The following is a 24,099-nucleotide window of genomic DNA, read 5'->3' as shown; positions in this document are numbered from 1 at the left end:
GGTAATTTTTCCCGTGTGCGGTCGTTTGGTCGCCGGTCTTTTGGTCGACGTCTTTTGGTCGCCGGTCTTTTGGTCGCCGGTCTTTTGGTCGCCCGGACCCAAACAACGGGCGACCAAAAGACCGGCGACAAAACAAGGTAAAACAAAACGGTCTACGCATCAATAAAATCCAACATTGGCCGTGAGCAGTTTCACTGAGCGGACGTGTGAGTGTAGTATAAGAGTTTGTATGTACATGCGTTGTCCCTTTAAGAAGCTACGTCAGTCAGGGTCTTAACAAGTTCTCCAACAAAACACATAAAAGTACAGGAAATTTGGAGCTTTTCTTTAGCCTAATAATTAATAGGGCATTAAGTATGACTAAATAATAATTCGGAGTTTGTATTTAGGGAATTTGAGCAACGATTTAAATGGTAATTATCAATAACCTTCCGGGCGACCAAAAGACCGGCGACCAAACGACCGAGTACCAATTTTTCCTATATCCGAAGCTAAATTCCAGTTCAGGTTTCTTGGTAATCTTCTGCTATTATGAGTGAAAGCAGGTATTGAGTTCTCATGTAGTCTCCATACTTGGCAGTTACAAAGTCTGGTGTGGGTATACTCTGCCTAAGTCTTCTATGTTCAAACGGCACAAAAAGGAAGTGACATCTTAAAACGCACCATCGTTTGAACCTATTACGAGAATCCCGTAAAGTGAATCGACCGTGATTTATTTTGCGTCTTCTTCCGTACACTCCGCACAATGACCGTCAACTAGATGAAGGGGAGGGGAGGTCAGGTTCTAGAAGGGGCAAAGTGCATGGATAGTTCAGGATGTGACCACAAAAGAGTTGTATTGCATTGGCCCTTTTCTCTCTCTCTCTCCATCAGGCCTGTCTGTGGCCCGCAAATCCAATATTCATTTAGCTTGATGTATTCCTAGACTTGAAACTTTAATGTGATTTGTGGGACAATCCAGATGGCAAGTTCACGGATCAACGCCGCTCACTGACGGAGCTGGGTGCCGGCGGGGCCTGCTGCACAATAACAAGAGTGCCTATCCTTCTCCTTCCTTCGTCATCCTCCGACCGTACTTCAGGAGCTACGAGTCTCGCATCGACATCCGTCACTTCAGTTGCCGTGCTCTCTTTTTTGCTCGTCGACTTTGTCTCTACTCTTTGCACCTCTGTCCGACTTCATTACGTTCACTTGTGCTCCCGCCGTGCATTCTCACGTGACCTTTGACTCACGTTCACTCCATCACTAACTCCTGTGACTTCACCTTTTGTGCTCTCACATTCAGTCACTGCGCATCGACTCGATTGCTGGAAATGCCACAGTCGCACTGCGTTAATTCACTGCCAGCCCTCACACTTTAAATGGTTGGACATCTACTAAAGAAGAACTCATTTAAATTCACCCCAGATGGAAAATATGGGCGTCTATCGTTGACAATGACCCTGAAAGAGTAAACATACTGAAAATAATTCTATTGCAAAGTCAATTTTGGCTGCCTTGGTGAAGTTCACTGAATGTCTTCATTCAATTCAGTAAGAGAAATATTTTACAAGAACGTGGCTTCCAATTCCGGTCAGTGTCAAAATGTCTTTTGTTTCTTTTCAATTGGGATAGCAAAAATAATTGATGTGGCGCATTAATGTGCTCTTTATTTGTTTCTCCTGACTGACACTCTGGAAGTGTTCTTGATATTAGAGTGGAATTCTAAATTTCTCCTGAGACCTGAAGATAAAATGATGCTATTGAGTCTCTGATGGTATTTGCGTGAAGTAGTTAAGCGGGGCGGATTTTAATTGTGAATAAATCCTCCGCTGTTGCCAAGAAATAAAGTCTCATTTGTCACTTTAAAATGATACTGTCTGCTTTGTAAATGGTGGAGTAACTTGCCGCATGGAACCATGTGGAAGACCTATGTAAGCCGTTTGTTGTTCTTAAACTAAATAGCCTAACAAGACACGTTAGGTTAAGGTCACATTATAACCAACAATGTGACAGATTACTATTCGCAGTTTCCCTAGATATTTTCAAAGATTTTTTTTCTTAGCCAAAATGGCTAAATTAGAAGATTAACATGTTTCTTAACTGTCAATTAGACATTACAATTGTAGATTTAGAATAACGAGAAATGCTTTTAAATGTGCAAAATGATTTACACGCTGGAGATTATCTGATGTTGATATCCTCCAATAAATGTCTACACTCACTGTAAGTGTTTGATCTGACAGCGTATGTATCCAATCTTGACACTTTGAGAGCAGTCGTATCTTTAAAGGTAATGCGACGGAAAACCTAAAAGCCTGTCATGGGACGAGAACCCACACCCAATCTCAGGGGTCCGTCTAAAATGTGTGATTTTTGCTAGACTTTGAAAAGCACATGTAGCAACAACCGTAAGAAATAGCCTAAAAGGTGCAAGTGTGGGGTACTTGTGTTCACATTGCCCATTAGGGTACTGTACCAAAAATGAAGTTTTTTGGGGCGAAACGTTCTGTTTTTTCAATGCAAACTACATGGTTAAAAAAGAAATTACATTTTAAAGTACCTATTTTTATCACTCCGCCATTTAAGTAACCATGATGAATTCTGGATGAAATTTAGAGTATGCCATCTGAGAGAAAAACTATTTCAAAGTCTATATCAATTGGATGTGAACTAAAAACTGACCTAAAATGAACATCAAGTGACCTGGAAATGTCCCAAACTTCAAAAAACGTGAGCCAGTGTTAGGACGAATTGACCTAGAAATCTTTCAACATCAATAGCAAGTGACCCAGAAATTCCTCAAAATCAATAGAAATATGAATATGAAAGGATCTATGGATGCCCCAAATCAATTACTCCATAAAATACATTCATCATTAGTTCATGATGTTAAAGTTAAGGTCTTTTAAATGCCAGAAAATAGCCACTTGCCCAATGATGGATTAATAATTAAAACTATCAGAATAATTAATAAAATTAACCTATTATTTGGGGCTCAAGTACTTGTTCTTTTTCTCTCCTTAAATTCTATTCTATTGTTTCAAATGGGCAATTCTTGACCTTCGGGGTGCCACTATAAAAAGCATTAAAGTCAATGAATACGCTTAATTCCAGCCAGCGAATGGTGACAATGGCCATGAACTCTACAGTGACTTTGCCTTTCTATTATGTCTCCTTGTGGCATGCACTGTTTTTAAATGCTGATAGATGGGGGGAGTGTGGGGGGGATGCGCTTGTAACTGCAAAGCGGCTGCCTGCTTTTTGCGATGCCACGCTTCGCCTCATAAGTCAGCGTTTCATTACAAATTAATTGACCATTGTGTGCCCCGCAATTTTGCAAAATAATCATTACTTAATCCAGCGGTGCAATAAAGTGCATTTAGTTGAATGGGAAGAGGATGAGGGAAGGAGAAGAAGACGAGGACATTAAAAGAAAATTGCAGGTTATCGTTATCAAAGCCAAAGACCTCCGATGTGGATTATTGCTTCTTGTATTTTTATAGGTTGGGAAACGGGAACGCTAGTCTGCCTGTCGAGGCTTTAACCAGAGCCGGCATATCATCGGAATATTTGCTGTGTCGGACCATTTCGCACACATTTGAGCAGCCAAAGCTGCTATTTATCCACTTTTCAGTTATTTTCTATAAGACTCTCTATAAGTGGCAGTGTGGCTCAGAATGGCACTTTTGGAAAACTTTCAGTCTCAGCAGCACTTCACCTGGAAGTACAAGTTCACAGGTAAGATGAGTAGATTATCCGACATTGCCATGAAGGATCTTAGCAAGCACCTTGTTTTATCAAAAGAGATCCTCCACTTCTAAATTTATAAGCACAGATGTAAGAAAATTACACATTAAAACAAATAAAACCCAGAGACGAATACGGTATCACGACTATAAGGCGCACTTAAATCTTAAATTTTCTCCAAAATAGACAGGGCGCCTTATAATCCAGTGTGCTTTATATATGGAAAATAATATAAAATGTGTCATTCATTGAGGGCGCGCCTTATAATGTGGTGCGCCTCAAAATGTGGTGCGCCTTATAGTCGTGAAAATGCGGTAGTTGTATTCCAAGTGCCAAAATTTTCAAATACTGCATAGTTCATTAATACTGACCAAAAAACTTCCTCCAATTACCACCGAGTAACAGGAAGGAACCAAAACAACAAGAAGTGAGAGTGAGAGCCAAAATAACAAAAAAATGACCTGAAAGGAAGTGACCCATAAGTACACCAAAGTTAAAAAGGAACAGATCCACTATTAACTCATTTCCCACCATTGTCAACGCTATACATCCAATTCATTTAAAATGGCAGGACTGGCTGTGAATTTGTTAATTCCCCACTCCCAGTCAAAATGGATTAGACGTCTATAGCAGATAATGGCGCTATGGCACTTTCGCAGCCAGTCCTCCAGATTTCAAAAGGACATTTATTGTTGTCAATGAGTTAAAACATAATCAACAGAGCATTAGAAATGTAAAAAGACATTATCTGAGAAGGATCCAATCACTGCCAATACCACCGCCGATAAATAGTCATCAAAACAAAAGCCGAGTAGTTTGTCTTCCTCGGCGCGTGCTTTCTCTCGCTCGTCTCTTTACCGCATTTTCTCAAGAGTCTATCTCGGAAGAGCCACGAGCCTATCGCGTAAGATTTATGAATATGTTCCAATAGCCTGAGCCAACAGTTTTCAAAGTGGTGAAGTGAAAATAAATTAAAGTGGCCCTGTAGGCGAGTCGTGAGCGGCGTGATGAATTAGATACTCATTGCGCTGTTGCTCCATCGCGTTCCTCATTTTTAATTTTTTTTTTGTGTGTGTTTGTGAAGAATGCTGCTAACACAAACAGAAAAATAAATTTCCTTTCTTTAATAACGGACGTGTTGAGGAATTGATTTGCTGGCTTACTCACAGTAAACAGCTTCCGTGGCAAATAATTAGCAAATTGTTTTCTCTACTTGGAATTTATCATTTCATGGAACCAATTCCATCAAACCAGAGACACACGCAAATGAGCACGTACAGTAAATCTTGAGTGCTCGTGAAGCATCTCTAAAGAGTATTCGGCGAAACTGAACTGCCATATCGATTCCCTTTATTAAAACACGCGACCCTTTGGCCGGAGAACAGATAAAAACGAGGTCATTTTCAAGATGGATGGCTGCGCACGTTTTCTACTCAAACATGGCCAAAGCCCCTCCAGTACCTAATGAAATCTTCTGTGACTGACCCGCAGGTCAGGCTTCAATTGGAAGTGGTCAATCAAGGGTAAGTTTCCATTCGGGCTGGCACGGCGATTAATCTTCTCCTCTTGGCTCCCTTTTGCCAACTGCAGGCTGTCATTTGTGTGGAACAGCAACCTCACTCTTGTGTCACAAAGTGATGTCACCCGTTTCTGGTGGAAGGTCATTTTGTTTGTTTTGATTGCAGACAGGGACTCGCAAAATGGTTTGGACACAATGTTAGCTCATTGGCTGCTGCTGCCAAGTGGGAGGCCTCCCAGTTCAAATGGATTGGACACCTGACTGACTGAAATTTTCCAAGAACAATTTAAAAATTACAGCAATTAAAATTCTGAACATACGTGTTTTAAAGATACATTCAGTGGTTCTAACTATGCAAATATCTCTCATCTCCCATCTCATCTCATTTTCTGAACCGCTTTATCCTCATTAGGGTGGCGGGGAGTACTGGGGCCTATTCCAGCTGACTCCGGGCCAGAGGTGGGGGACACCCTGAATCGGTGGCTAGCCAATCGCAGGGGGTACTCGGACGTTTGGTCGACCGGACGTTTGGTCGACCGGACGTTTGGTCGACCGGACGTTTGGTCGACCGGACGTTTGGTCGACCGGACGTTTGGTCGCCGGGTTGTTACTGTTGAAACCTCGAAATTATAATCATGAGAGAGAGAGTGAGTTCAATATCTAAATATCTAATATCAAAATATCAACAGTAAACTCTCTGTCATAATTTGACAGCGAGCGAACCCGGCGACCAAACGTCCGTTCTACCAAACGTCCGTTCTACCAAACGTCCGTTCTACCAAACGTCCGTTCTACCAAACGTCCGTTCTACCAAACGTCCGTTCTACCAAACGTCCGTTCTACCAAACGTCCGTTCTACCAAACGTCCGTTCTACCAAACGTCCGTTCTACCAAACGTCCGTTCTACCAAACGTCCGTTCTACCAAACGTCCGTTCTACCAAACGTCCGTTCTACCAAACGTCCGTTCTACCAAACGTCCGTTCTACCAAACGTCCGTTCTACCAAACGTCCGTTCTACCAAACGTCCGTTCTACCAAACGTCCGTTCTACCAAACGTCCGTTCTACCAAACGTCCGTTCTACCAAACGTCCGTTCTACCAAACGTCCGTTCTACCAAACGTCCGTTCTACCAAACGTCCGTTCTACCAAACGTCCGTTCTACCAAACGTCCGTTCTACCAAACGTCCGTTCTACCAAACGTCCGTTCTACCAAACGTCCGTTCTACCAAACGTCCGTTCTACCAAACGTCCGTTCTACCAAACGTCCGTTCTACCAAACGTCCGTTCTACCAAACGTCCGTTCTACCAAACGTCCGTTCTACCAAACGTCCGTTCTACCAAACGTCCGTTCTACCAAACGTCCGTTCTACCAAACGTCCGTTCTACCAAACGTCCGTTCTACCAAACGTCCGTTCTACCAAACGTCCGTTCTACCAAACGTCCGTTCTACCAAACGTCCGTTCTACCAAACGTCCGTTCTACCAAACGTCCGTTCTACCAAACGTCCGTTCTACCAAACGTCCGTTCTACCAAACGTCCGGTCACGATCGCAGGGCACAAGGAGACAGATAACCTACCTAGGGGCAATTTAGAGTGTCCGATCAGCCTACCATGCATGTTTTTTGAATGTGGGAGGAAACCGGAGTACCCAGAGGAAACCCACGCAGGCCCGGGGAGAACATGCAAACTCCACACAGGTGGACGTGACCTGGATTTGAACCCAAGACCCCATAGCTGTGAGGCCGACGCGCTAACCACTCGCGTCACCGGGCCACCGGATGCAAATATCTGTAACGGTAAAGTGCAGAACTTATTTGCTATACTACGCAAATTGAGAAATTTACAAAGTCTTTTACCAACATATCAAAAGAAAACAATATGCCTAGTGCATTTTAATCAAACCAGTAATGACAAAAACCTACTTCTTTAGTTCTTTTTAGTGATCAGAGCAATAAAAAATGACAACTCACTCGTGTCCTATTGTGAAGCAGCAATAAACTCTTAAAATAGTTGAAAAATATGCTCTAATGATCCCATTCAATGTTGTGATTGAATGTGGAACAAGCATAAGTACAAAAGAAACTCTTCAGTGGCCACATTTAATTGACACCAATAACGGTCTCGCACTTGATTGATCAAAGCTGTGTGAAATATGGAAAGAAAAAGTACTATCACCACTGCCGTTAATTTGGTAGATTTATCGGAGGAAGAAAAAAGGAAACTCAAGCTGTTGGTCTAATGGGCAACTATTTGAAATCTGCAGAGGGAAGTACAAGAGTAGTGTTTTTGGCTTCGATAGGCAGCTGCATTCGTGTCCAACAGAATATTCGCATCAATATTGAAGTGCAAACAGGAGGCACATAGAGGGAGTGTCATATATTCACATTGTTATCAGTGGCTCACAGCCTAGCCTGCTTACGGAAAAAAGAAATCCGAAAACACACAGGGACCACCAGGGTGAGAGAATAACATATTTCCTTTTGAATATTGGGATCCTTAGTAGAATGTCTCCGGGGTAGAATAGAAAGTCATTTTATATTTTACATTTAATCTGCATCCAAAACCTGACCAGTGTGAATGTTAGGTTTACGCCTCCCGAAAGGAATCCCTTTACTAGACAATTAACTTTTTGGCATTTAAAAAACATATATTATGTATCAATGGATGCAATTCCAGGTGCTAGGTGTTAGTGCACTCTTCTTGTCGATTTTTGGTCCATTCCTATTGATATTTGGTCACTTCCAGTTGATTTTGGGGGATTGCCATGTCACTTTTTGTTGAAATTAAGTCACTTCCACTTAACACTTTCAGGGACAGGGGTCGCTATATTCAAAAGTTCACACAATAAAACACACTTTATAAGGCAAGTCACTATTTTTGGTCATCAAAAATAATTTTATTAATAAAATAACTTTAAATGATTATATTAAATAGTAGCCTTTGTTATATTTTATAGTAATATTGTAAATTGCAATATATATTTTTTTAAATAAAAATAAATTACATTAAAATGAATATAGAACACAAATAAAGGCTCTGTTCTGTGTCTGGGTGACTTCCAGTTGAGATAAACTTACTTAATGTTAACTTGAGTACATTTTTGGGACTTCCTGTGTGTTTTAGGACACTGGGTCACTTCCTATTGGTATGTGTGTTTTATTTTTTCTTTATTTTAATCAATTCAAGTGCTCTCTAAAATATTTGAATGGAATGCAAGGGAAGGTGTTCAAAGGGGAAAGTGATGCTTAAATCAAGCCACTGTCAGTTTTTCTTCAGAAACTTTGCTATCCTTTGTGTTGTCATAAAAGATGGGGCCTTTGAGAGCTTAACTAAGGGGGAAGCATTAACTATAAAGACCAGTAACTTATTTTTCCTCAAAGAAAGAAAGAAAAAAAATCAAATTGAATGGCTTTAGGGGTTTCAAAAGTGATCCAGATGGCCAAAGCTTCCAATAGGATTTAGTTTTTCTTATCTAAAGAAATAAAGCATCTGTCACTTTCAGTTATTGATATCAACTTCTTTTCCAAATCATCCTTCAAGTGGTGTAACATATATTTTTGAAGGATCTTAATTATAATGAGTAATTTATACAGATTCAGGTTTAGAGTGTTATAATGAAAATGCCAAAACACAATACTATAGCTTCTCTTAACTCTTTCTGTGCAATTGAGGATAGGTGTCTAATTGTCTGGGAGGGATGGCAGCGATGTCTGTGGTCACAGTTGCTACGCAATGCTCTGCTTTCCTTAGCCCTTTGTAGTGGCTATTTATAGAAATTTAAAAAAATCAAATCAAACTAGTAAGAATTGTCACCCGCGTACTTGGGAATTTTTATGTTAATTAAATGTCATACATCCTACAACACTAACTGGCAGTGTTTGTACCTAAATCATAACAGCTCAAAGAACTTTGAGTGTAAATTCTAGTCAATTTTAGAAGACTTAATTTGAGCTGATTATATATAAAATAAACACTACATAAATGCCAAACTTTACAGCTAAACACACTGAGGTTAGAATAATTTTGAACACTACTGTAAGTGGATGCAAGGTTTTTATGCGTTAGGTTCTTTATTTATTTTTAATTGACAAAATAGTCACTTGCCCTACTAAATGCCATTTACATTTTTCAATGTTTTTTTTATCATTATTTTATATTAAATTAAATTACTGTATGTTTAAATTTAAAAAATCCAAACTAAAAAATAAAACATTGCCATTACATAATTTGAGTTTCTCACAATTAAAACCATATTTAATAAAAATAATTAAAAAAGAAAATAAATAAAAGCAATTTTACGACCAATCCATTGACTGTTAAATGAGTGCCATATAAAGAGTTATATATACACAAAGGTCTTTTCGCTTAACTGAATGTTAAATCCCTTCGTAATCCACTATTGTGTCCCTTGCTCAAAAATGACAATGTCCATATGAATTGAATCCCACCAAAAATGATTGTTGCGAAGACCCCAAGAAATTGTCAGTGACCTCTCTGCCACGTCGAAATAACAGCCAGGTCAAAAGACAAGCAAAATACAATTGTTCAAATCTTTAATCCGATCAACATTATGTTTAGTTCAGGCTAAGTCAAACCGAGTCAAGTGAACTGTGCAAATGAAAAGGTTTAAACCTTGCGGATTTCATGTTCCAAGTAGAATAAATTACTGAAGGGCCACGTGTCTGCCTTGGAGAGGCAGACAAACAATCTATATAGTGGAGATAAAAAAAGACTAATTGCTACACGAACACTAGCGCTTATGACAAAATGCGCAAATTAAATAAGTGGATGTCATTATTTTCTTGGTGCAAACCTTCAAAGTACTCTGCTGGGAATTGGTCTTTCTTTCTGAGCTGTATAAAGTGTCATTCCTTTGAAACCTTCTGCTATGCTTAATTTTTTTAAAAGTTAAACCATCCACTTCTACTTAAAAAGGCCTAAAATTAACATTCATTACTTAGAAAAACACTTTCAGTTGGACTTTCAATAGCTAAAATGTCATTATATTCAAAGATAAATTGTGAACAACTCATTTATATACATACTACGCATACATGTATACGAGTGTTAGGTTCTTTCATAAAGTCAGAATAACCCAGTTAATAACACAGGTGCTGGTGTGCTACAATAGGCATTGGCCCTCTCCAGTCAAAATACATTGAGCATTCAGCACCTTCAATGGCAGCCAAATGGGTGAAATGTTTTATATGGGGCTGCCAACATAATGGCCCTTTGAAGGAAACCCTGACAACAATGTGGCCCGACACAAAAATGAGCTCAACAGTGTATTTGAGAACTAGTAGCATCAAGTCTGTCATCAACAGCCTGCTGAAGAAAACTTACAAGGAACAAAGCAAGTACTTGAGAATAAAGCTTTGGAATCCACAGAGCAAAAGACAACTTAAATCGCTCCTTTGACAAAGCCGCTTCTGATTTTAGAGGACAAATAACCATCTCTATGTTAAAAGGGAAGAAGACTATCGCAGGCGTTGTAATGAAGAAAATGCGCCTTTTGAGAATTTCCAGCTGCTCGTAATCGGCTCGGTAAACTGGACTAGATCAAAAGAAGCAATCACTCTGTTCAAATACTTGACCGATGATTATACAGCACTCCGTCTTTGACATCGATTGCTGGCCCAGGTAATTAGTTTGCAACATTGTTTAAGATCTTCAAATAAGTTAACCGCTGGGCCGTTAAAGTTTAATGTTGAAAGAAACGCCTCCATCGGTTTCTATTCTGCTTCATTTCTGTAATAATATGTTAGCTATTGTATGTACATTAGACATCGTATATGCACATATGCTTTAGTGTCATTAACAATGATGGATGTTCAATCATATGGCGCGTTTCACATGTCTGCTGTAAATTTAAATGAGTCATCGTTAGAACACATCTGATCCATTTGAAATGGGAGGGTGGCACCAAATGAAAATTCTCCCTGCCAACCTTTCCTTTCCACTTCAAATGGATCAGATGTCTATCACTGCCCATTTATGCTGTGCAATATGGCAAAAAAAAATCTTGACACAATATGGGCCATTTCATATTGTGGTATATCAATAGGCCACAGTGTAAACAATTTTTAAATATTTGGTGAAAAAATTAAAAAAACAATTACGCCTGCTTGTGACCACAATCACTTGTTTTTTCTTTCATTCATATTAAATTGATGTACTACAATTCTAAAATGTTGAAAGTAGTGCTGTGACCTAAACCTATCTAGCATAAACAGAAGTAGAATTTAGTTAATAATACATTAATGAATATATACTGGAATTAAGTCTTTTTTTTCTGTGCAAAATGTGTTGCTATTTTCCAATTGTATTGCATGCATTACTCACATACAATTGGCAAAGTATTAAGTCGATTTGTGGTACCACACTGACATATAGAGTCAATATAGCAACTTGACACAAATTGGGCTCCACCAGCTGTCAAAATGTGCATTTGGACAGTTGTACTGATAGCGATAATTATAGACAAGTGAAATGTTGATATAAAGTTCTATATCGTTTTGGCGATATAAATACCGTTATGTATTACAGCGCTAGTACTGATGGCAGCCAGAGAGCTGCGCACAATGAATCATTCTGTACCATTTCGGAGAGACAAAATTGAGTTTACTCAGGCGTGACAGTGTCACACGGTTAATACAAACGCGACAGCTTTTTGTTTACCTTGCAGATGAAGCTTGCTCTCGGGGCTCTGCAGCAGGACGGAGCTGACCGAGTCCAGATTGTCGTAGCTGCTGCATCCCAGTGGGCCTGTGCGTGTCTCGGTCACCTATCGCAAGAGAATAAGAAAATTCAAATGTGCATTGTTGTGCCTAAATGACTTTGAGAACAATGCTTGTTCGTCAAACATTTAAGTGGACGTTTAGGGAGTCATTTTAGATAGATTTGAAAAAGATGAACACATTGTTTGACATTAAAACATTGGCGGCATGCCTTAACTCACCAGTAAAAGAGCTTAAAACCTTTTTATGAGGGGCAACGACAGACATTTTTCTCAAATAAAAAGCTTATGTTCATGCCAAACGGCCACAGCAAGACGTACAACAATGGCCCTTGACCCCAATCTGCCATTAAAGGGATACAATAAAGATATTCTGATGTGAAGAGCCTGCTTTTGATGAGTTTCACATCAGTGGGGTTGGCAAAAAAAAAATCCTTAACTCCGTTCCTGCGCCATTAAGGTCGATAGATATTGAGTTCATTTGAACTGGGAGGGATTGCAGTGAACAAATTGATTGGATGTTTACCAGTGATAAACTCATTGCATTGCCATGGGATTGGTCATCGACCATCGCCAATGGCGTTCAATGAGTTAAATCCAGTGGCAAATTTTATTCAATCTGTGGTACACATCACAGACACATCAAGACTTGTTTTTGTCAACAGAAGTGATCCAAAAATGCTCGAAAATTAAGTGGTGGTGACCACTGTTCCCTCTAAGCTGCGCGCGTGCGCAATTGCGCACTACTCTCGTCTTCTCTGCGCAGAAGAAATCCTATGGCGCGCAGTAAAAAAAAAAAAAAAAACGGATTTTTTTTTTTTTTTTTTTTTTTTTTTTTTTTTTTTTTTTTTTTTTTTTTTTTTTTTTTTTACCCCTTTCTTCATGATGGGCTCGGTTCTAATGTCCAAAGAGCTCCAGTATTTGTATTTAATCATTAAACGCTGTTTTCGGCTGGATTTGACCGAATTTGAGAGCATTTTGAGCCGTTTGGCGAATGGACGTATATAGACGTTTTTTTGCCTCCATCGCGATATCATCACGACATTTTACCAAGGAATTCACTTCCCTGGGCTCGGTTCTAATGTCCAAAGAGCTCCAGTATTTGTATTTAATCATTAAATGCTGTTTTAGGATGGATTTGACCCGATTGCTGTCATTTTACGGCTCGGTTCTGCTACATCTGCCCGCCCAAGAGTGCTTATTCCCGGGCTGCCATTGATGGTAGACTAACATTGATTTTTACTATAATTTGGACAACACCGGCGGCGGGCCGGATTAAAAATCCTAACGGGCCGTATATGGCCCGCGGGCCGAGGTTGAAAAACTTGTACACACACGATCCGGGGGCGGGGCGAGCGCGCGAATCCCGTTTCGGCGAAACCTCGTTCGGCCGAATGAACGTTCGGCGGAACGTCCATTCGGCGACCTGCCCGTCTGTCAAACGTCCGTCGGCGAAACGTCTTTAGGCGAATCATCCGAGTACCGATGATGTCGCTCACACTGGTACTCAGTGCGCTCAGGGAGGTTGACTTTCTGCTCAGACCAACGAAAAATTAGAGGGAACATTGGTGGTGACTAAGAAAAGTTTAATCACATACTACTTTTTTTCCCCAGTCTTTCATGTTGATCGTGCAGCAGATGGTGTGCTGACATGCAAGAAATTGGACAGATGCATTTCTTAGCTGTCCCATCAGGTCATTAAAGTGAGAGGGAGAACAAAATCTGATTGGGAGGAGCATAAAGAAAGCTTCCATTCGCTGTCCAACGGTCCGTAAGATGCACGTTGTAAAAGGATAGCATTGTAATACTCAATCACTTTTACTAGTAGAGGAATATCTGAACAAATTGCAGTAAACTGGACAAATGGCTCTTCTCAGTAAGCTTTACTGACAGCAGTTTAACGTGATAAGGAAATTGTACACCTGTCTATTTTGGCAATATGCCATTCAACTAACAACAGTTACCTAAAACGCAGTGGACTTCAGATTTTCAAGTACCATCATCTGATTAAGAGCATCCTATAATAAAAATAGTTCATGCGAAAAATGAAAGTCCAATCAAATATACTTTTAATATTCTAAATAATGTTTACCTTTTACATTACTTCCAGTCAGTCTAAAACAATGAGGCTATATTTGAACCCAAAAGACAAATAAGAAGAAAAGGGGGTCTAGCCCCAGTATTTTGTTTCAATAAAGACCTAATGTTTACATGCTGCAAAGGGTAATGTGACACAAAATAGGCCATAAAAGCTAACAAGCAACAAATGGTTGGTGAAATTGCATTTTTCCGTAAAGCCCGTTGTTGTATTACAAGCATCCCATACACTTATCTTGCCACAAAGAAATGTGGAGAAAGTCTCTTGTAAAAGTCATTATGTTTATTGATTGTTCTAAGTGGTTCATAACTCAATACTGCAATTTCTTTTTCTTTAGACATTCGGCCATGTTGTCAAAACCAGACAGCACTGCATTCGTTCAACTTGGATCTTTGGTACTATAGTCATTATTCTAATATACTGTTCTTTTTTAAATTTAAAAATGAATGTATTTTATGACTATATAATTATACTGCTTAACATTTATTTTCTATTTTCCATTGAGTTTTTCTTTCTTAGATATTTGATATAATATGTGGTCATCAATCTGACATAATTTCTTTTCTCTATCCTTTAGTTTTCTTATCGTCAAGATTTTTTAATCCTTATTTTATTGGTATTGTACACACTTCCTATATTTTCCACAAATGCCAGTTTGACATTCGGATAATCATTTTAGAGATTCATCTAATATTATCTCTTTCATTGCTAGTGTTCATGTTTCAGTGCCAGTGACGGCAATTGACATCCAATCAAACATTAGTTTAAGATACAACACTGCATTACTGCAACTTTGTTTACCGTACAATATTTGTCTTCAATTTTTTTTCAATTTGTCTTCACACGACATAACTTTATACTACTCTTTTGTTGGGTACTTGTATTTGACACCCCAAGGCTTCATATTACACTGTATTATAGCTAGCCAATTTCATCTTCAGGACTACACTTGTGACACCATTGCAGCACGATAGGATACTAGTATTTCGTAGATTATTCCGAATGTTTAATTTTACATTGTGTGCTTTAAAAGGCAATGTAGCATAATAATGCTTACATTTATTTGTCCCCTGCCGACTCCTTCCAGCAGTTGACTGAGACATGTTTACATTTATTTTTCACACACAAACACACACGCAGTGCTAATAGATGCGCATAAACATGAGCGTGGTGGTTTGTGGATTAAGTTTGGCCCTGATAATCTTCGGGATTTTTGGAAGAGCTACTGTGTGCCTCACTTCTGCTCTGAGTACACACCAGCAGATTATAAAAATGTAGCATCTAAACGTAATAACAATACAAGGAGCAATCAAATATCTGAAGTGGGCCTAGGGGGGGCGGTGGGAGCAGAGGAGGATTTGGATTATTAAGCGGAACACAACAGTCGAATCCCACTGGGCCGCCGTACACCCCTCCCCACCCGACTGTATCAAAAGCCACCGTTAGACAGAAATCAGAGTTCTGGAACAGCCTCGATAATTGTCATCTGTCATCAAGAAAATGATCTTCACGCTGTAAATAGAAGATGCACAGGAGATCCAAAGTTTTCTCTGTAGTGAAGTGAATAAATAGTGCATGTCGTATGCTCAACTCGGCAAATAATGACGGATGCTAAATTAATTCCTGCACTGTGCACAAGTCAGAAGCATGGAACAGTTGATGAAATAGCTCTTAAAAACTGGATTGGCATTGTGTAAATGACTATCATGAATAGACGTCCAATTCGTTTGAAGTGGGAGGGCCAGCCATAAGAGACGTCTAGCATCGTCAATGGCAGGGCAATGAGTTATATCACTGCAACTTTTCTACTCTGTATGATATCAGTCTGGAACACTGTCACTTCGTGATAGGACATATATTGGAAATCCTTAGGTGGGACATTTGTCTTTGTCGTAATAGTGCTTCACAATACGACGCAGCAGTACTGCAGTTCTTCCCTTGTGTAAGAAATGTATCTATGTCACAAAATCGCTTTAGAAAATGACACTTCATTACTGCAAGTTTCCTCTGGAGCTACGATCGGATTTTGTCCAACTATAGCTGTAATACCATAGCTTTACAATACGACAGCACATGACTGCAACTTTTCCTGTTCAGTCCGATATTCATCGCCTTACAATACAAAGTTACAATACGGCTCAACTCTAAACAAATTAACATTATCAACATTTGCTCCTCTTTTTCACAGCATTGTTTCACGGCAGAGTGTTACTGCAAGTATTTGTTTTTCTTTCTGAAATTTGGAGGTTGACTTAACTCCCACATCTATAAAAAGTTGGGTTAGATGGCCCTTGTGTCATAAAAAACTTGTCAGATTACACTTTCTGCACGGTTGAGGAACTTTATAATCAATACAACTCCATGTTCCCAAGGCTGTAAACAATAAAAAATTTAAAAAGCAATACAGTGGAAATGACTTATTTTCTTTATATCCTCTGAATCTTTTCTACTTTAAGACACTATTTACCAGTATGTGTCAGGTTAACGGAACAGGCTGAGGAGCCATCAAGCCAAAGTGAGAGAGATTTCTTGTAAACAACCCCAGGTTGACCTGTAGATTCCTTCTGAAATCTTTTCTGTCTGTCGCGTACTTCTCTGTGAGAGAGATCCAAGAAAAATAAGACATTCTCCACCCTGAACCCAAAACCCACCAAAAACAAATCAATCTGTCACAATAATATAATTAAAAACACAACTGAATATGATACAAAACCAAAATAAATTCCAGTGCCGCTAACACATTTGAATCTATTTTTAATCTCATTTATAATTATTTGGTTGAATTTGATGTTACCTCTACAAATGTTCAAATTAGAAATTACATGCAGTTCACAGCCATCTCTACATTAGTTGTATTTAGAGCAAAGAAGAGATTATTGAAAGCAACTGTTGGGTTTATTCTGGGATGTTACTATATGTTCATTAAGCATTTAATAGGTAATGAAGTTATAATTTAATTTGTGAGGCCACTTCCCCCCCCACAGCTGCTTTTGAGGCCAGTTAATTGTTTTCAGGACTATTGACTGAACAGGACACCATGTTCCAGGCCGAGACTGTTGATCTGAGTTGGTAATGAAGATCTAAAAGGGACTCTTAAATTGCTTTGACTTGGATTCCAGCAGATGGCGATAATCGAATCAACTTCCGAAAATACTCGCATTATTGTTTAAAAAATACGGTCGCTCTGTTTACCTTATAAAGAAATGATTATGCTTATTCGTGCAAATTCTTACGCAGTTGTTTTTGGTTCTATACTAATATGAGATTGATGTGGCAGTTGTTTTTTGACCTTAATGGAGTTATTCGGTTAGCTTATGCAATTGTTTGAATCAGATTACCTCAAATGTTTTGATTATGCGCCGACTAAATTGACAGAGGAAGATGCCGTTTCTTTAGAATCATCCTGGACGAGGGCGAGTTGGGAGTGATTTTCCTTGCAAGTTGTAGCCAGTGTATGTTAATGATGTCTCCCTGTTTTGATTAAAGTGTATTAATAATAAACCTATCAGCAACAAAGGTATTTGAATTCTAAGGTGTAGTCATTCAGGGTTACCTGTTCAAATTGTTCAAAACGCTTCCTTCCGAAACCGCCACATTTGACCTATAGTAGCGACCTTTTCTTTAAAAAAATACGCCAATCGGAAGAAAACTGCCCAATTTGTCAACACTGAATCTACAGTGAATGTGTTAAAAACAAGGAACAGCAGCGTGATTACTAACTCGCTTATACATGTCTTAAATATACTGTAATAAGAAAGAAAATGAGTCATTATTTGATTAGACATGACCTATGTTTACCCGCTTTAATGAGCACCACAACATGTACTACCTCCAAACTGATGTCAATGCTACTCAATATATATATATTTTTTTTTCTTCTCTGCACACATTGCCCTATTCACTTATACACTCGACCTTTCTCGCACACACAGTTTTAATTAGATACCAATTAAAAATCTCATTATGGCCTCAGCAGCTTGACAGACAATAGTGAGTTGGGCACATTTGGCAGGGTAAACGCCAGGCACACGTCAGATCGTAACAAAGCATATATTCACACAAAGTACACTCTCGGCTTCGATGAGACATTGTTTTGACAGCCAAATACCACACGCTTGGCGTCATAGAGTGGCGTAAATTATTTGCAATAATTGAAGTCATCCCATGCCATTAGCATGAAAGATCTGAATTCTCACGCCTAATTAGCGAGTTCATTTTTTTAATTCTTTGTCAATGTATTAATTATTCATCTACATACTGTTGAGCTACAAATACAATAAGGATATTTTGCTGGACAAACAAAATCAGAAAAAATCATGACCAAGAGAGCAGAATTTGTCACAGTTTAGGTCAATTTAAGTCAAACAAAATACGACTAAATTTCGACACATTTTTCTACATTGAGTTAATTGACTTACTCCATCTAGTGTTCAAGGTTAGAAGTACAAAAATGTAGGTTCCACTCAAGCTTCTTGTGTGGGCCATATTTATTGATATTTTCATCATTTGCACCCGCTGGCCATGGTTAGAACACCCCTGTGCTAGAGCGATACACAAGCATCTTACAAAGAAGCTTACATCATATTGGCTGCCATTGACGGCAATAGATGCCCAATCCATTTAAAATGTGAGGGTGCCCAGTGAATAAATGTCAGCCCTCACAGTCTACTATTGGCAAACTCCTTAAAATAGTTTTAGCTAAGATTTCATGACATTACACTTCCATTCCACTGAAAAAAACATTAAAAAAAAAAACACAAATTTGATCCATTGTTTGCCAAGTTCATTTTATTTTGCTTTCCAGCTGTGCCCGCAAACAGTTAAATATTTAGCCAATAATTTAACATTCTAGCTTAAACGAGCAAAAATAAAATGCATTTGGTCTGTTGGGACTTGTGTGAAAGATGTCTTCATTTCATGAAGCCTTGGAATCTGCACATCACTTGCCATTTTCTCCTAATGACTTGCTATTTCTGGCCAACTTAGAAATGAAGAGACATGATCCTTGCTAATTCTTTGTGCATGAAGCTGTAAGATCTCAGAGGACTTTTTTTTCTTCTAAAAAATGATCTTGGAATTTCCATTATAGCAGGATCAAACAGCTGTCATGTAAAGTATCTTTACTTCAGAGTCTTTTGGTTTATTTATTTGCATTTAATTTTGGCAATACACCTTGTATCATAACGAAATGATTTACCTGATTGATATGATACATAATATGGAGTCAATTACAATATTTATCATATAAACACAGCTATTAATGCTTAAGGCAAGCTTGTAAAAAAGATTGTTTCAAGTGCAGCAGTACACTAATTGATAAGCAAGTTGTCATCACTATATTTACATCATAGTAGTTTATTTATTAGTCCTCTACTTTTTATTATATTTGACGGTTTTTGTTTTATTTATTTATTTTTACGACAAATGATAGTGACTTCCCCCAATAGTTCGTTTTAGTTTATTTCGGCTTTTTGTATTTTCTAGGTCATGTTTTTTTTCTTCTAATCCCTACAATGACATTTTAACAGCCAAATGCAGACTTGTTTTTAGACGTCTCCCAACAAACTGTAGCCTTACTGTTTGCTATGGTTTTTGCCTGTTGTTGTTAATTGCAGTTGCTACAAGCACACACATGGTTGTGAGGTTGCCGCACATCCACCGCCACCACCCACACAGCAGTAGCATTACAGAGTGAAAATGCATATTGAGCACTGGTGTAAATCAATCCCTGGTAGCTGTGCGCATAGGTGACCTTGTGAGGGAAGCAGTGAAAGCACTGCCTGGCAGCCATGCGCACATCTCACGCAGGAATGCATTAACGACACACAATCACAAGCTTTTGCCACGTGTTCTCTCGGCCATGATAACGTGAGAGCGCCTACACATTCACACACTTCATGCGCAGGACGACACAAATGCAAAAAGTGGTATTTGCTTTTCATTAAAATACTCGGCTGGGTGTCGTATTGTCATCGCTAAAAGATTGTCTCTCACCACTGGAGTCCTGGACGGCGCAGCCATCCAAACAAAAACAACTGGACGGCATTTATTTCTATCAGTAGGAAACTATAGTGGTCATAAGACAGCACAGTTTTATTATTTCATTGCTGCATAAACAGATACCAAGGCTCCTATAATTTGTAAGTATTTTCTGTCAATGTGCGGGTTAAGTTAACTTACAAAGTTTGGGGTTTTGTTTGTATTATAGAATGTATATACCATAAGTGTACTGGTAAAGAAATATGTACCATCATACACCATTAGCAGAAGTCACACATATGACAATCTTACTTGTTTTACATCCAGAAATGTATTCGCCGAGATGCGTGGATAGCTACATAAAAAATGAGCGACAACCCAACATCACATCTTGCTGAATTCAAAGCTGATTGTTTTCAGAAACGTTTGACTCCCAACAACAATTTCAATCAACGGATAAATCGCATAGTGCCAAACATAAATAGGCCAGACTCATTTTGACCTGTAGGGTATGCATAAAACAGTGGAGAAAATTGGATTTTGATGGAACAAGACCTTTGTACTTGACCATCAAGTTTCCCTTTACAGAGGCAATGTCTGCCCATCCATTTATTCAAGACAGCATCATATTTCACAGTCTTCATCAATGCGCAGGAGGAGTGACGCCCGGTCCATATCAGCTGTTAACTGACTGGCTGCCATTGAGGTCACACCCCCAGTTCAAATAAATTAGATGTCCATTACCGACAAACCAATTTAGATTTATAACAAAAGGATGAACCGTGATTGGATGTATACCATTGTCGATGGTCCTGAACGAGTTAATACAAGCCGCTATAGTCCATTCTAAGTCCTTTCCAGTCAATGCAAAAGCTTGGGACACATGAATGGAAGTCGTACGATCAGAAAGAATGCCCATACTGCATGATCTCATTATCTCCTAACCCTAGGCTAGCTTGTTCACGCATTGTCGGTTTACTGCATTTGTCTCTGTGGAATCACATCTGCCTCCTTGCCTCCAACGGTGACCGCGAGCTGACACATTGGAGAGCAAAAAAATAAAAACATTTCACTTTTTTTTTTTTATCCCTCAAGGAGTCATCTTTTTTTCAAATTTTCAAGATATGCAACCAAGGACTCGCAAATGTTTGTTTTTTAATGTAATGTGCAGTAAACAATGGAGCACCTGCAGCAATTGGGGCAATTTATACGTCTTGGATTTTGATTAGTGTTTAGATGACGCCAAACACATTTTCGGGTATGGAGAAGAATAACAAGGCATGTTTCTTTGTATACATATTTGGCCACCCTGCCTTTAAACTTTTAGTGGTGATCAACTGAGTAGGAGTGACAAACAAACAAGGGCAGCAATAGTTGAGATTTACCACGTAATAAATACTCTACACATTTTCCCTCTACTTTATAATGTGGCTCTTAAAACAAGATGAAAACTCTTGAAATTACTTTGTGGTATTCACAACAAGTCCTCCCAGTATAAATGAATTGAGAACCTGTTATTGTCAATGTCAGCCAATGAGCATCTTGATATTATATCAACATTTCTGAATATGAAACTAACTGAACGGAAGGATCATTTGCATTATCATTGCTGTCTAAGGTGAATAATATCCATTCCTTATATCTGATGATAGTTTCTTGTGTGGTTGCAGTAAAAACAAACAAACAACTCGCATTTGTCTTAAGGCGCAACAATATGTTATGTCATAATCTGCTGATAAATTTGGTAGATAGGCAATGCCTCGCTAAGATGAAGCATTGATCTGTCATCAGCCACATTCTTAGGAAGGCAGCCAACAAAGATGCTGGCGGAACCCCACCGTTGACCATCTTGCTGAAGTAGATTGGGAAGCCACCAGATTGTCTCTGACCATCGGCGAGAATGTGCATTCATATCCAAGTGAGGGCATCTGCTCTCTTCAACATTAGATGGTAATGCTTGATGATTTTGCATCAGCTTCTGTTTAGTCCACTTTTTAAAGTTGTTTTTAATTGTTTCGTGCTGTATTATTGAGTGAAGAGAATCGAAAATCTAGAAATTGGTCAGCCTAAAAAATTTGAATGAGGAATTTTATTTGCTTTTTTTACATCAGTTCGACAAAAAAAAACATTCGATGTTAATAATGTTGGGGTGTGATAATATATTGATATGGTAATATTCGAAGATATGTTGTATCTGAAGACTATTGATATGCGCCCACTAAGAATCGATATTATTTAGAGGTGTCACTGTGACAGAGGAACCAACAGGTTGCTAGCAAAATTTTATAGTAGACCAATTTTTTTATTTTTTATTTTCTCTAGAATAGTGCCTGTGTTAACTCAAAGCAAATCCTCCCAGTTGCAATGAAATGGCAGTCGTTGACAATGGTAGGCAATGAATTAGAAAATACACTCATCTTTTTACAATAATGTTAAAAGAAACAGCGTGTTGCTGTTTATTTATTTACAGAAATGTTGCTCTCAAATATATAATAAGTTTATAATTTGACACTTTGACCATGACAGTCCAAAAAGTGTTTTCTTCCTTCTCCATTTAGAAAGCTTGTTTCCCTCTTTAATAGTTGTATCGTAGAATATTGTACGTTTATTTCCTGACCCATGTATTGATAATTGTTGTAATGCCATATTGTGACATAATTATTATCGTGAGCCCAGTAACGCAAATGAAAAGGTTGTTTTTTTTAGGAAAATAGTGAGGAGTGTCTTTAAAAAAAATACAATTAGAACTAAGCAACGATATTAAGTATCGTCATCAAATATGGGCGGAGCATGGCCGCGGTTTGACGACTCTCGCATAGTATCATTATTAGCCAAAATGGATATTATTTCAGTAATGGTCAGTCAAAATGGGTATACAGCAGAGCAAACCTTTGAGTAAAAAATGCCAAACTCACATGTAAATATTTGCTTTGTCAGTGTACTCTACCCTGCCGGAACAAAATCGACTTGCTTCAACCTGCTTCCTAGTGGACAGGAAATGTCTCAAACATTTCTGCCATATTGACACATCCTTTTCATCCTGATTGTAAGTTTGCAGTGCAAAGCAGGTCTCACAGCCACACTGAATCAATATTGGAGGAGCAAAGCCCTTGTTCCCTGTGTTTATAGATCTACGGGCTGGACTTTGCTTCCCCTGCACATTCACATCCCTTTCGCTCTTGTCTGAGACGTGAGCGGAAAACAGTCATTTCTCCCGCTGTTATGCATAGTCAAGGAGTTTTATAAGGCACATAACCTGAGATTAAATTTGGGTTATGTTATGGCTGCAGTAATACACTCGGCTATGCATGTTTTATATTCACGCAGTGCTTGCTCACTATGATCTGCTGCAAAGTGTCTTTTTCGTCCCCCTGTTTTTTCCTAGACAACCAAATTACGACCTGTAAGGTTTTTATTTGAGATTAAACGACACTAGCTTTTATTGCATTTTATCACATGGTGAAGTTTGATGGGTGTGATGTAACTAGTGTACACTATTCATAACAATTCATACAATCATTGAACAGGCAGGGTATGAAAAATGTATCTCTTTTCAATTTATAGATACTTTGTTGCACAGGCTGTGCTCTACTTAGCTTATAGCAGATATGATTAGCTCATCATTAGTGGTGCACTGATACTGAAACCTATATGGGTACTCAGTCGTTTGGTCGCCGGTCTTTTGGTCACCGGTCTTTTGGTCGCCCGGAAGGTTATTGATAATTACCATTTAAATCGTTGCTCAAATTCCCTAAATACAAACTGCGAATTATTATTTAGTCATACTTAATGCCCTATTAATTATTAGGCTAAAGAAAAGCTCCAAATTTCCCGTACTGTTATTGTGTTTTGTTGGAGAACTTGTTAAGACCCTGACTGACGACCCTTCCTAAGGGGACAACTCATGTACATACAAACTGTTGTTGGCTTTTATTGATGCGTAGACCGTGTTGTTTTACCTTGTTTTGTTGCCGGTCTTTTGGTCCCGGTCTTTTGGTCGCCGGTTGTTTGGTCGCCCGTTGTTTGGGTCCAGGCGA

The 24,099-nt window shown here is 38.8% G+C and overlaps 1 protein-coding gene across 2 annotated transcripts in view; it reads right to left on the bottom strand.

Moving 5' to 3' along the window:
* Positions 1–24,099, bottom strand: part of brinp1 (bone morphogenetic protein/retinoic acid inducible neural-specific 1) — a 98,686-nt gene that overhangs the window by 14,616 nt on the left and 59,971 nt on the right. For both annotated transcript variants that reach the window (XM_077622684.1, XM_077622683.1), the window contains exon 5: positions 11,928–12,033. In XM_077622684.1, the coding sequence (XP_077478810.1) occupies positions 11,928–12,033 (106 nt within the window). The remainder of the gene's footprint in view (positions 1–11,927; positions 12,034–24,099) is intronic.

The sequence above is a fragment of the Stigmatopora argus genome, chromosome 16 (genome assembly GCF_051989625.1).
Source record: "Stigmatopora argus isolate UIUO_Sarg chromosome 16, RoL_Sarg_1.0, whole genome shotgun sequence".
NCBI classification, from domain to species: domain Eukaryota; kingdom Metazoa; phylum Chordata; class Actinopteri; order Syngnathiformes; family Syngnathidae; genus Stigmatopora; species Stigmatopora argus.
The sequence above is the reverse complement of the archived record's forward strand: the minus strand, read 5'-3'. Positions and strand labels throughout refer to the sequence as shown.